This window comes from Ambystoma mexicanum, chromosome 14 (assembly GCF_040938575.1).
Source record: "Ambystoma mexicanum isolate Mex_15411 chromosome 14, UKY_AmexF1_1, whole genome shotgun sequence".
NCBI lineage: Eukaryota > Metazoa > Chordata > Amphibia > Caudata > Ambystomatidae > Ambystoma > Ambystoma mexicanum.
The window spans coordinates 96,944,688-96,957,906 of record NC_090940.1 but is presented as its reverse complement, the minus strand read 5'-3'; the positions used below and the strand labels follow the sequence as shown (position 1 = coordinate 96,957,906).

General features: G+C 45.6%; 1 protein-coding gene across 5 annotated transcripts in view; it reads right to left on the bottom strand.

The window, feature by feature from the left end:
* PCNX1 (pecanex 1) overlaps positions 1-13,219 on the bottom strand; it is a 1,666,514-nt gene that overhangs the window by 550,406 nt on the left and 1,102,889 nt on the right. For all 5 annotated transcript variants that reach the window (XM_069638600.1, XM_069638595.1, XM_069638598.1 and 2 more), the window contains exon 22: positions 7,056-7,233. In XM_069638600.1, the coding sequence (XP_069494701.1) occupies positions 7,056-7,233 (178 nt within the window). The remainder of the gene's footprint in view (positions 1-7,055; positions 7,234-13,219) is intronic.

Below are 13,219 nucleotides of genomic sequence, written 5' to 3'. Positions count from 1 at the left end.
AAGTGGTAGCCGAGAACTGCAGTGGTGCTATTTGCTATAAACGCAAGGAGCTGAAACCACGTAGTGCCGCTGATCTCAAGTTTGCCCATTGCTGCCATTGACCTTCATTTTGTAGTGCAGGAGTCCCCAGACGTCCTCCCTCTTGTCCCCATGAATGAGGCCCAGGAATAAAGCATCTGCAGACCTACAACTGGAACAGAAGTGCAGCTTGGATCCATTTATTCAAACCAAAGGTACTGTAAAACTAAGGGAACTTACCTCTTGTTGTAGCCTTGCTAGCTCTCAGTTGAGACTTGTCTTGGTTGCTTTACAGAGTTGTTTGCAGCTTTGCCCCTCAAGCCTGAAGCTTGTGACCCGACATTGATTTCTATTTCTACAAAGACTTCTAAAAACTTTGTGCAATACTTTTATTTACCTGCAATAAGTGCTTCAGCCCGCCTACACTTTTCTGCTCAATTAACATTGGTTGTCCTGGCTCTGTGAAAGGCTCTTCTAACCTCTGACGCTGTGCTTTAACCATCCCTCAACAAAAGTCACACATTAGATAACTTGTGGGGCAGGGAAAGGGTTAATTTGCTTAGCATTGGAGGTTCAAAAAGTACTTACCCGTTTAAGGATATTTGTTTAACCTTTGCTTTATTCCAAAAACCTTTTCTTTGACACCAAACTCAGTATTGCTCTAAATGTACCAGTGCTATATCAATAGCCACATTGTCCTAGCTATTTAAGTCACCTGAGGGTGTAGGAAGTGTGCCATCCCCAATGAGAATCTACTGATTTACTGAAACAGAGTGTTTATTTTGAAGTATAGTTTAGTGTTGCATATAAATTGCTCCCTTCTGAAGAAGGCTTATTCAACTGACTGTTAAATAGATAATGTGTTAATCAAGAAACCTGGAGTGTAAGAGTTTGTTTGAATACTTCTCACTGTAAATCTCCATGTTATAACCCTACAACTCACATTGACCCATCTTGGGATAAGGCTGGCTGCTCAACCACACTACCAACCTGTGTAGTACAGACTTATACCAAAGGTTGGGTTCCTATTGCCAGGAGGACAAGGCTGGTGCAGTCTCCCACAGGGTACTGCATACAATCTTGCCTAACATCCTTTTAACTCTTTCAGGGGCTAAGGTCTCTATTTAAGAGCTGATCGTATCAGTCAGGTGAGACGCCAATTCAGTGGAGTCGGTAAAAGTGTCTAAGGGACATAACCTCGCTAGAAATAGGACGGCCAGCTTTGCCGGTGTAACATTTTTGATGTTTCTGCTTTTTTTATAGTTTCTTGGAAGAGAGTCCATTTTGACAGGTGGTGCATGAAGGAGAAATAAAAAATTCACCATATAAAGGTCAGACCAATGACAAGGTTGCGCCAAAACATCTGATAAAAAAAGAGCAAGTGCATGGATTATGGAAGATAAGTTAGTTTAAATTAGGTGCACAAATAATGATTTTCCGCAAGCGGAGGATGAGCTGAATGAAACAGCGAGTTTTCAAAATTCTATTGTATAAAGCGCCTTACAAATGCTCAATAAATAAATAATGAAGGGTGAGGCGGTGGACAGCAGAGAATGCCATCTTGAACGTGCTCAGGGTGGGACTAAGTCTTCAGTGGGAATTATTCACAAAGCTCAAGTAAAGATGGTAGAGAACGATAAGCAGAGTGCAGCATTATGAGGACTAGTTGCGACAGTGGAGGTAATGCCGGCCCTGGATTACAATATATCCAATGTGGGTTGACTGTAGTGTTTGCAGGCGGCACGAGTGTTGGGTAAGATTATCATATTTGTGAGAAATCTTCCTGACCTGTGTCAACCCCAAAAACTTTAGCCTGGACTTGGGGACTATTTTCTTATGTCCCTAGGTGAAGGGCAATCATTTTCCCCTTTCACCTAGTCTTTTACTCTTTTTATGCGTGACCTTTTCATGTCTCGCCACAGTGTGTGATTGGAGTTATAGTTTCCTATAACATTTGGGTTTAGACTGGGATGCCCCTTTGGGATTCCCTGTTAATTTCTCTTAAATGTACTTGTGTGAACTACTGTTCCCAACGGGTAAAGAGTGATTTTCATTCCTTTTTAAATTATATATAGTGAGGCAGCACACAACACCTTGTGTGGAGTGCACTTACCTGTAACATTTTTGTTACAATTGCAAGTTTACTTGAATGGCTGGTGGCGGCGGTGTTACCTTGGTGACTTTTTAGTCTCATTACTTGCAGGCTAAGTCAGCCTCAGTAATGCACAGAAGGGTCACCATTCTGCTATAATGGTGTGCTCCTTTTTGTCGCCATTTCTCATTTGCTTGTTGTTTCTGAGGTCTTAACCTGCCATTCTAGACGGAAACGACCTCAGTGTGAGTGTTATCTTAGGCGGGAATCCATTGCATTCACTGCCTAGGCTCTAGAGTGTCTGAGAAGGCAGGAAGCGAGGGAGGAGTCCAAAACTATGCAGCCCTTCGTCTTTCACCTGGCCTGAATGGACCCAGTTCCCAATGGGGAGTTAGCTGTCCTGATTGGACAGCCAGACTGCCCCTTTCTGTAAACTGCAGGGAGAGTTTGCAGATGTGCTGTAGTTCCTGTTAAGTACTCTGATCCTGGAAGCTGCTGACAAATTGACCACTGGAGCTGAATCCGAAGAGGAATATGAAAAAACAATGCCTGTAGCGATTTCCAGCGACCGGAGAGCCTGCTGTGTAACCGGAGCCTGATGCAACCCTTCCTTCCAATCGCCCTTAAGGTCCCGAATGTGAGGACCGGCAAAACGAGCCATCCCTCGAAATGCTGTGGCCTTGCTGGGCTGCAAAACGCAAATACCCCGGGACTCCGAGCCTGAGTGCAATGCATGGTCTCCCGAAGTCCGAATACAGCTGAACTTTTAGTTAACTCCTGCTGGACACAATTCGAATCCCTGAAGTCCCATCACCACAGTGCAGGACCGAGTGTGTGAAGAAAATCCGTCCAGCGATATTTGTTCTTCATCTGGCTCCTGTAAAAGGGTGCCAAATCCACAGAGCCGTGTGAATCCATGAAGAAACCTTTGCTGGAAGCCTCCTCCGATGACTGCTGCTGCAAGTTCCATCCAGTGTCCAGTTCTTTCGTCTCTGCCAGGTTTCCTTACTTACTGTCATCAGGTTTCCTTTAATTACTGTTAGGTTCCCTTTAATTATTTCCCTTTATTTCTGTGTGGGTTTGGCCTTGACCTTTCTATACAGATTCCTGGCTCTGTCCCAAGGCAAGATGGAGTTTTACAATAGAAGCCTTGATTGGCTAGAGAGAACTGCAGGACAACAATGAACGTTCTAAACTGTCACTCTCTGCCTTTCATCGTCGTAACCCCAGCTGAGAGGACGTGTCTGTAGCTGCTCCTGCTCAATTCTTGGCCCTAGTGGATTTGAACGTTCAAATCCTGGCAGTCGAGCGGCTACTTATGCAGGGTTGTTCAGGAGAAGAATTCAGGTTCGCAGGAGAGTTTCTGGAAGTTCTTTTGGTGAAGAAAACATTCTTAAGCTAAGTGACTTTATTTGGATATGTAAATCTTTGCTCAGATTCATTAGAAACTTTAGGAGATTGTAAATGAAAATTCAAAAGAATAACTGATGTTACTCTGTTTATAGTTAGTTTAATTTTTAAACGCGCGTGAGTAGTGTTAGACTGTTACGTGTGATCGTAGCGCGAGTGCGAGAAAAGACTGCTATGCGAAAACTACGGCGCGTGAATTCATTGCGCGTGTACGCGTGCGCGAGAAAAGACTGCTACGTGATTTCTATAGCACGTGTGTTCCAGCACGAGTGTTCATTGCGCGTGTAGTTATAGCGCGAGTACGCGTGCACGAGAAAAGACTGCTACGTGATTTCTATAGTGCAGGTGTTTATAGCGCATGTACGCGAGAGTAAGAAAAGACTGCTATGACTTTTTCAGCACGTGTGTTCCTCAGCGCGTGTTTTTTCTCCAGCGCGTGTTTTCTTCAAAGCGTGTTTTGCACGGGTAAATTTTTGCGCATGTGCGCAAAAAGGTTTTAACAGACTTTGGAAAAGTTTGCAAGATCTTCAAGAGCCTATGAACTTTATTTATTAAGAAGAAAGAACAGGATTCATCTAAATCATCTTAACTCGAACATTTAACAGTTTATAAGGCAAGAATCAAGGTTCTTAAGAGTTCAATAATCAGAGGAGTTGCTGTTATTTTTCAAGACTTTCAAAGCAACAAGAAAGGTAGAAAGATTTTATCAGCTATTACTCCAATCTTCTCTAAGATCTTAAAAGAGAAGAACCAGGTATGATTCTTTACATTTTAGTTAAGGATATAAAGTTTTCATAATTTAAAGGTAGTAAAGTAATTTGAGGATTCTGTATGTTCTTATATATTCACTGCATGTTCCGCATCAGCTAGTCAGAACTTCGCCAGCCTGGTGTTCCTTATGTTATCCACTTCCACCTTTCCCTTTGGGGTGTAGTTAACAGAGCCGAGAATTATCGGGTTCTGAGGATTACACTTCAGGGGGATCGTCGGGGGTTCAGCAGCATCCGCGGACACAGGATAACTCTCAGCCTGACCGTCTCCAGACCAAGAATCCAGGGGCCGGGTCCTGTGCAGCTGCATCCTGAAGGCATCCACTCAGAAGTTCTTCTTTTCTCCTAAGGTACTGTGCTAGCTTAGGTAATACTTAAGTCTTGTGGGTGATGTGTGGTAGGGAGTTTGCCCATACAACTTGCTCAGGCTTAATGCTGGAATGCATATATATGATATGGCATTTATAACGCGTCTATACACAGGTGGAGCCTTCTCTGAAATCCCTGAACACTTAACTAACTCTGAAGCAAATAGTTACTGGCTAAAGAAGGTCCTCTGGAACGCTGACTTTCCTGCAACTGAACCTATCCTGACCTGCCTACAGCTGGCCCCTAGACCACTAGGGTCCCTCTTCTGCCTCTGAGAAAACTCATGCAATAGACTAGGGAAAGGACTGATAAGGATCTTGTCTGGAAATGATAACAAGGGTCCATGAACTTACTTAAATTAATGTAACTAACAATTGTGGGTGCAATCCACTATTTAAGCAGTCGCATGTAAAAGTATATAAGTTACATTGAATAGTGTTCCACATTTTAAAAAGTAATACGCATTGGTACTGTTTTAGTATTCTTAACTGGATGAGTGTAAAAGCTTACCAATAGGGTTTACCTACCTTTAATAACATTGTGTTCTTCTAAAAGTGTACCCTGGGCTTTTGTTTTGTTTTCCCTGATCTGCTTAATACAGACGTAAAACAGTCTTGATGTTAATACTTGTCTGAGGAGTTGCTTGAAGCCCCTCTCAAAAGTATATGGTTTCTTACTTACCGTGAATAGCTGCTGCTCTTCTAAACTTGCAACACTGGGTTGTGCTTTCCCTGAAACTGCTTTGAGCATTTCTAAAATAGTCATAGGGTCCATTACTTACCTTGAAATACATTGTGTCTTTATTAAAGTGTAAATGGGTTTTGCTTTCCTTGAATTGCTTGGTGCATTCTAAAATAGTTATCAAGCGCTCATACTTATCATTTAGTAGCTTAAGGCCTTCCAGAAAGTAAACAAGTTACTTTACTAGCTCTGAATTGTGTTCTTAAAAGTAATATTGGTTGTGTAACTGTATCCATTCAGGAAAGAAAGTTACACATGTTGCAAGGTATACTTGTAACATGGTTGGTTTATTAAGTGATTTCTATAACTGAGTGTCACTGAGTGACTGACAGAGTCCACTATCCACGAATTACTGATTGTATTCTAAAAGTGTATCTAGCCTGGTCTTATTCACCAAGAATAGTATATTACTATCCTGAATATATAAACTTCGGTTTGATTCACCTTGACTTGCTTCATGCTCCTCTAAATAATATGCCTTGGTTTGCATACCATCGGTACAGAGTTGGTTTTTAGGATTGTGTTTAAATGATGTTATAGCACTTACCCAAGATTTATCTTGGCTTACTTGTATTTAAATAAACCCTGTATTACAACAGTGTTTGTTTGGACGATATGTCATGATTCATTTGAACCAAGCTACAGCCCTTTCTCCCTCCTAAGATAAGCCTGGCTGTTCTGTCCATACTACCGACATTCTCAGGTGGTACAGCCTTATACTAAGAGTGGAACTTATGTACTGTTTCAGATTTATGGCTTTATGAATCCCTTATTTGGACTTTAGAAAAACTGTCCTAACGCGAAGCATAACATTTTGGCGACTCTACTTAACCATAGGTTTTAGAAATCTTCATTTCCCTAGTATAGTGACCCCTTCTCACCCCCTCCCCCACCTTCCTGAATGGAGAGGGTAATAAGACTTTTGCAGGGAGTTCTGAGCGCAAGGGGCACTAAGCAATATACAAGACATTGTGTAGTGTTGTATAGGTATGCAGTGATATCGAATAGAAAACAACGAATGGATGTTTTAAAGAATCTAAAACATCTACAAACTTCCCCCCAAAACAATGAAAAAATTAAGTGTTATTTCAATGTTTTGTGTTCGTTGAAAATTCATTCGTTTCATAATTCGATAGAATCACATGTAACCATTTTATAGTGTGAATACTTTCCAGAATAAAGATGTTTCTGCTAAGATATGGGGATTTATTCCCCTCTTGTTGGAAATGTGTCCCGAGTTATGCATAATAAAGAAACGCGTAAAAAGAAAAAGGTAGGAGAAGCTAGTCGGGCACATCTTCAGAAAAGATTGGCAAATTGACATTTGACATGTAACGGTATATAAAGAACCAGACAAATGTAGGCAGACTCTTTACAGGAACTTCAATGCAGAGGATCTCTGCAATAGGTTTGTTTAATCAAATGTCTGAATGTAGTCTATGACTCAGTTATAAACAAGTGCATTTAGTATGCAAAGTCCTTGTACCCAGAACTAATGGGTTCCGCATTGAAGGAATCAGAGGTGGACAACGCCAAGTGCCCTAAGATAACGCTTCTCCAGGTATTGTATATGGTCATGATAGCACGTGCAGCTTTGTTCTATTGCAAATAAGAAAGGTTCTCATGACAGCCAAAACTACAACATTTTCATTTACCTTACTGAAGAGTATAGACATGAAGAACAGGTCCAGGAGCAGAGTCTCGGAGTATGCTTTGTAGTCAAAGGTGAAGAAGAGCACGGTGAAGAGGACAGTGGCATACTGGCACGTAGGGTTACTGAAGGAAGACCGCAACAGCTTCAAGCCAGCGATGGATATCAATAATGCACCAAGCCTACAAAAAGAGAGAAGACAAATTACAATCCCAAACTTCTACAGGGTCATCCTGACAAACTGCAAACCCAGCCCACTCACTACGCAATGTACAGAAGAACAAACAATTGCTAGTGTCCACTCTCCAACAGCCTACATCCAGCGATTGTCACCATTAGGAACACAAGCTGCACCAACAAGATTGATTCCAATCTTGATCCACAGGTCAATCTTGTCCTGCAGGGATTAAGTCTTCCACTAGTACCAGCCACAAACATGTGATATGATATGGCATTTATAACGCGCCTATACACAAGTGTTTCAAGGCGCGACAAGGCAAGGTAGGGGGCACAGAGGGAAGACGAACAACGATCCTACTAGGCCAAGTGTCATTCAGATCCCGCAAGTGCATGGGAAGAGGATGGAGGAGAAGTGCTGGGGGGAAGGGGAGAGGATAGTGCAGTGCATGGGATATAAATAATAAATAACAGTAAGGTAAGGCCAGCAGGTGGCATGTGCAAGGGTAAAGGGAGACAACAGGTGTCAAGTGCTGGTATAGGGACTGTAAGGATACAGAAACAGTCCCCAAGTGCGGGGGTGGCCAGGAAGGCAGTGCAGGAGTGCGACTGGTGGGGGAGGGGACCTGGGCCAGAGATCAGAGGGGGGCCAGGTAACCAGTGCAGTGTCAGCCAGGAGGTCAGCAAGGGGGAGGGAGAGAAAGCAGAAGCAATGAGAAAGGTTTTGAGGTGCTTCCGGAACAGAAGATGATTCTCCTCAAGTTTCAGGGAGGCTGTACCAGAGGGAGGCCCCAGCCGAGGAAAGACCTACCACCAACTCGTTGCTTGGAGAAGCGAATGACCCTGAGGGAGTTTGAGGCAGATGAGCGAAGAGCTAGAGAAGGAAGGTATTAAGAAGAGAGAGTTGAAGGTATTGAGGGCCCCTGGCTCCAGAAGGCCTTGTGGACGATGCAGAGGGTTTTGAACTTAATCCGTGCAACCACTGAGAGCCAGTGCAGAGATTTCAGTCCTGGAGAGATACGATCCGTGGGCTTGAGGCCAAAGGACAAGACTTGCAGTCCTGTTCTGGATAAGTTGGAGAGGGCGGAGAGTAGAAGCAGGCAGATTAAGAAAGAAGCTGTTGCAGTAGTCCAGCCTAGAGAACCAGAGCTCTGGAGACGGTGAGCTTCTGGGGGAAGGAGAGGAAAGGAAGAATACCTCCGAGGAGGTGCAGCTGGTAGTGTGACTTCTTAGAGACGTCACAGATATGGGGAGAGAAGGAGAGTGTAGAGTTGAAGATGACCCCAGGGTTTTTAGCCATGCAGGTGGGATCCGGAAGAGTCCCAAGAGAGGCCGGCAAGAGAGCTACAGGAAAGGAGGGAGCGGGTGCGCCGATGAGGAGAATCTCAGTCTTACTGGCATTAAGGCAGAGGTCATTGGCGGAACACCACTTCTGGATAGCAAACAGACCGTCAGAGATGAGGGAAGTAGAGGAGGCGGCCGAGGGTAACCTGAAGATGAGCTGGGTGTCATCCGCATATGACTGGAAGTGGGGGTGCCAGGTATTGGTTGAAAAGCCAGGGAGAGAGGTTAGACCCCTGGGGGACATCACAGGTAGAGAAAAAGATATCGGAGAGGAAGGACCCAAATTGGATCTGGGACGGTCGGTCGGGAAGTCAGCCACGCCAGAGCCTGAACAGTGATACCCAGGTTATCACAGAGATGGTTTAGCAGGATGGCATGGTTGACAGTATCGAGGCAGAAGAGAGATCAAGCAGGATGAGGACGCAAGGGGTGTTAGAGTCAAGGTTGGAGAGCAGGTCTTCACAGATGTTTAGGAGAGCAGTCTCCGTGCACACCAAGAATGAATTTGATACCCTGCATCTGGAACCATTGATCGCAATGGATTATTTTTCAAAGCCGTTGAACAGATTCTACTTGGTTGGCGAAGTTACTCAACAAATCTCTCGATGGTAAAGGTCAGAGTCATACAAAAAATAGTGATGCGCCCAAGTATGAAGAAAGTGGGTTCTAGTGTACTTGCAAAGTGGCATTCCCCCAGCAACCTATTGGAGAATGGAGTCCTGGCTCATCAGGAAAGCGGTCTGGATTACAAAGGGGCTGTTTACGCCAGTCGCCTTCTTTCAGAACTGTTCTAAGGACGTGCCCTGCCTTGATTTGTGTGGCATATGATTTGCTCAGGGCCATGAACTGCATTTTAGGAGTTTGGTTGCCTCCACCTCCCTTTATCACTGCGAGCTGCGCTCGGACTATTAGTTATCACTATTTGGAATCCCAAGGTTTTCAGTGCTCCTGCCCTAGCCGATGGGCCTTATTACACAGAGACATGCTCTGCAATACCACCAGCATGATGAGGCCTCTCAGTGCCATCGCATTACAAGGTATTCATTGATTAGGGGACTGTCTACCTACCCGAAGTGACCACCTAGATGGAGAAAGACTAATTTAACTCCAACCAGATTCAGACAGCAGAAGATCAGACAGTCCCCTGTCAGTGGATGAAAAGATTTGAGCTGCCATTAACATGTTGTGTCCTTCAGATAGAAGTGCAACCTCAACAAGCTCTTTAACCTCTATCCTGATATACAGGTGCAAGGGTTAACACTAGTATTATTTTCCAAACTGAAAACACTTGGGGCAGCAAGTCCATTCAGCCAGAGACCTTAGTTTGCGTTGATGTATATGGTGTATAGAAGTGCGCTCAAATAGTCCAATGAGTCAAACCACGACAGCTGCAATGTGGCAAATAGCTCACTTGAAACAAATAACACATATTGAGTCCTTCCAACTCACTACTTAAACGGTTTAAAACTTTGCAGGGTGTTGTACCAGTTATGTGCATTCTCAGTTGGTGCAGCAGAACGGTGGGGCAATAGCCTTGTTATCAGAGGTTTACTTGGACCACCTTATGGTACTGTGTGAGGTATTGTGAGTAAGACATGGACACAGAGGCATAGTGTTGATTGCTATAAACCTTTATTAAAGATAACAGGTTGGAGAAACCCCTATCTTAAAGTGCAAAAAGGGTTATTTATTGTTTGCTTGTTAGGCGCTTATACATTAAGTAAATAACATTTCAAAGCACGCACAGGGCAAGAGGAGGGAACAAGGGAGTGAAATACATTACAAAATACAATATTTAATAAGAGCAGTGGAGGGGAAAAAGGAAGAAAGGACAAACATACTATGCTTTTGAGTATTCAGAACGTGCAAGTGCAGCAAGAAAGAGGGCAGAGGGGGTTTAGAAGGATCCATGGGATTTGTCCGCATGGGAAATGTTTGCATGGGAAATGCACGATTACAAAATGTTCCTACATTTCCCATGTGAACATACAGGGGTTTCCCCCCGCTCACTATACTGTTATTTTTTATTTAATTTTTTTGGTTCTGTCAGGAGAGCTGGGGGGGGGGGGGGGGGCAGCCTTTTAAAAAAATATTTTTTCAGACTGACCCCACCAAAACACCTAAACACATACCACGAAAAGTTCAAACTTTTGGTAGTTAGAACTTTTCGTGGTGTGTTTTAGGTCTTTTGGTGAGGTCAGTCATTTTGGGTTAGGTCATTTCGTCCTCACCCGTTTAGAAGAGACCTTCATGGACAACTCTGGTAACTTCAGGTGTGACGGGGAGAAGGAGGAAGGAGGGTGCGGTGGCAAGGGGGTGTGGGATGGGTTGGTAGGCTGGGTAGCAAGGGTGTTCAGGATGTCCTGGGTTTTGGTGGCAAAGTGAGTGGCCAGTGCGTTGCAGAGGGCCTGGGAGGGAGAAGGGGAGGAGACTGCAGAAGGGTTAGCTTGATCTTTAAAAGTTCAGCTGTGTTGCTGGATGCACTGGAAACCGTGCCTGCATGTGGGCTTTTCTTGGCACGGAGAGTCTGTATTGCCTTTGGAGCAGGCGGTAGGCCAGTTTGTCAGAGGATGAGCCCGACGTTTGCCGCTTCAGTTCTGCCACCCTGCACTTTTGTTTCTGGGCCACAAGTTGGGAGTCGTACCAGGAATTGCACTTCAAGGCAGGTTTCATGCGGATCCTCATGACTGGGGCAAGAATGTCAAGAGTATTGGTGATGGACGGCTGAAGGTTGCGGAGAGCAGAGTCAGAGGAAGGGAGGTGAGGGGGGGGGGGATGAAGGTGGAAGCGAAGGCAGCAGCTAACACTTGTTTCATCGGGCGGATGTTAGTGATCCACTGCTGGGGTACCCCAATGAGAGAAGACCTGCTACAGGACCTCCCACTTGTGTGAAACCGTGCTCTGCCTGCTCAGAGCATCCGCCAAACCGTTCTAGTCCCCACCAGATGAATTGCTGACACCGAGATCCAGTTCTCCAGCAACCAGAACCACAGCTGCATCGCCACTTTGCAGAGGGGGAGGGAGTGCACGCCACCTTGCTTGTTCAGGTAGTGCATGGTCACTGTTGTCAGTCAGAACCAGGACATGCTTCCCTTGACAGACAGGGTGTAAGCCCTCAGGACTAGCCGTATGGCTCGCAACTCCAGCCTGTTGATGTGCCACCTGGCTTCCATTGCTGACCAAAGGCCGCTCACCTGCAAGTCCTCACAGTGAGTACCCCAACCACTCGGGCCTGAACACCTGGAGAGGATCTGTGAGCGCTGCGAGGTACTGTGACCACTGACCTCTTAGGAGCCATTGTAGGGATCTCATATACAGCCTGGCCCCTGGCACCTGAAAAATACAGGAGGCCATGAGACCTAAGAGGTGGAGAAAGGAAGTCGCCGGTAAGGTGGCACCATTCCGGAACAATTGTACCATCTGTGCTATGCTGTCGACTCTTCGGGAAGGAAGGTCTTCCCCGCCCAAATGTTTAGGACTGCTCCGATGAACTGGAGCCTTTGGACTGGCATCACATGGGACTTCAAGTTCAGGGAGAAGCCCAGCCTGTGCAGTAGAAGGCAGGTGTCCTCCATATGAGAAAAGACCTGCCCGCCGACTTACCAGGAATCAGCAAGTCATCCAGGAACAGAAATACATGGACCCTGGATCTCCTGAGTTAAGCCGCGACTACCGCCATGAGCTTGGTGAAGACCCTTGGAGCGGAGGTCAACCCAAAGGGAAGCACTGATTGTGCTCGTCACCTATGAGGAACCTCGGGAACTTCCTGTGCTTTAATTGTTTCAGCACATGGAAATAAGCGTCCTGCAGATCTATTGACACCAGCCAGTCCTGAAGTTCGAGAGCGTGGCAGATTTCTCTCAAGATCACCAACCTGAATTTGTCTTTCCTCAGAAACCTGATTAAGGCCCAGAGGTCCAGAATCGGACAGAGACCTCCTCCTTTCTTGGGCACCAGGAACTATCAGGAATACCAATCCGACCCGCTCTGATCGGGAGGTACCTCTTCAACGGCACCCTTCGATAACAGGGTGCACAGTTCTTCCTGCAGCTCCTGTCCCAGTTGGATTGGAGGGGGTGGGGGTCTGTCCAATGGTTTTCTTAAGAAGGGTAGACAATGACCCCACCGAATGAGCTTCAGGGCCCAGACATCAGAGATAATATCCTGCCAATCGTCCACCAACCGGCAAGTGCTGGGAGGGGAAATCAAAGCAGCTTAGAAGACGGTGCTGTCCCTGCTGCTGTTTGCTGGCTGCTAGAAGCCCCTCTGCCCTTTCGGGATGGGAGAAACCCCTCTGCCTGGCCTGCGGGAGCTGCGCTTTCCTGCCATAAGGCACATAGCACCTATAGCCTTTGCCCCTAGAGGCAAAGCTTAAGCCACGTTTGCCCGGCGGCGCAGCTAGGCCCAGCGATGTTGCAGCTATTTTAGACTCTTTGAACTTTTCCAGAGAGTTATCAGCCTTCTGGCCAAAAAGCAACTTTCCCTTGAAAGGCATGTCTAGTAGCCAATTCTGACATTCGGGGAGAAAGCAGAAGTTCTGAGTTAGGCTTACCTTCTCAATACTAAGGCCAACCCCATGAAACAGCCAATGCAGTCGGCCACGTCCAGACCCGTTTGCAACAGCATGGCCACCTCCTTCCCATCTTC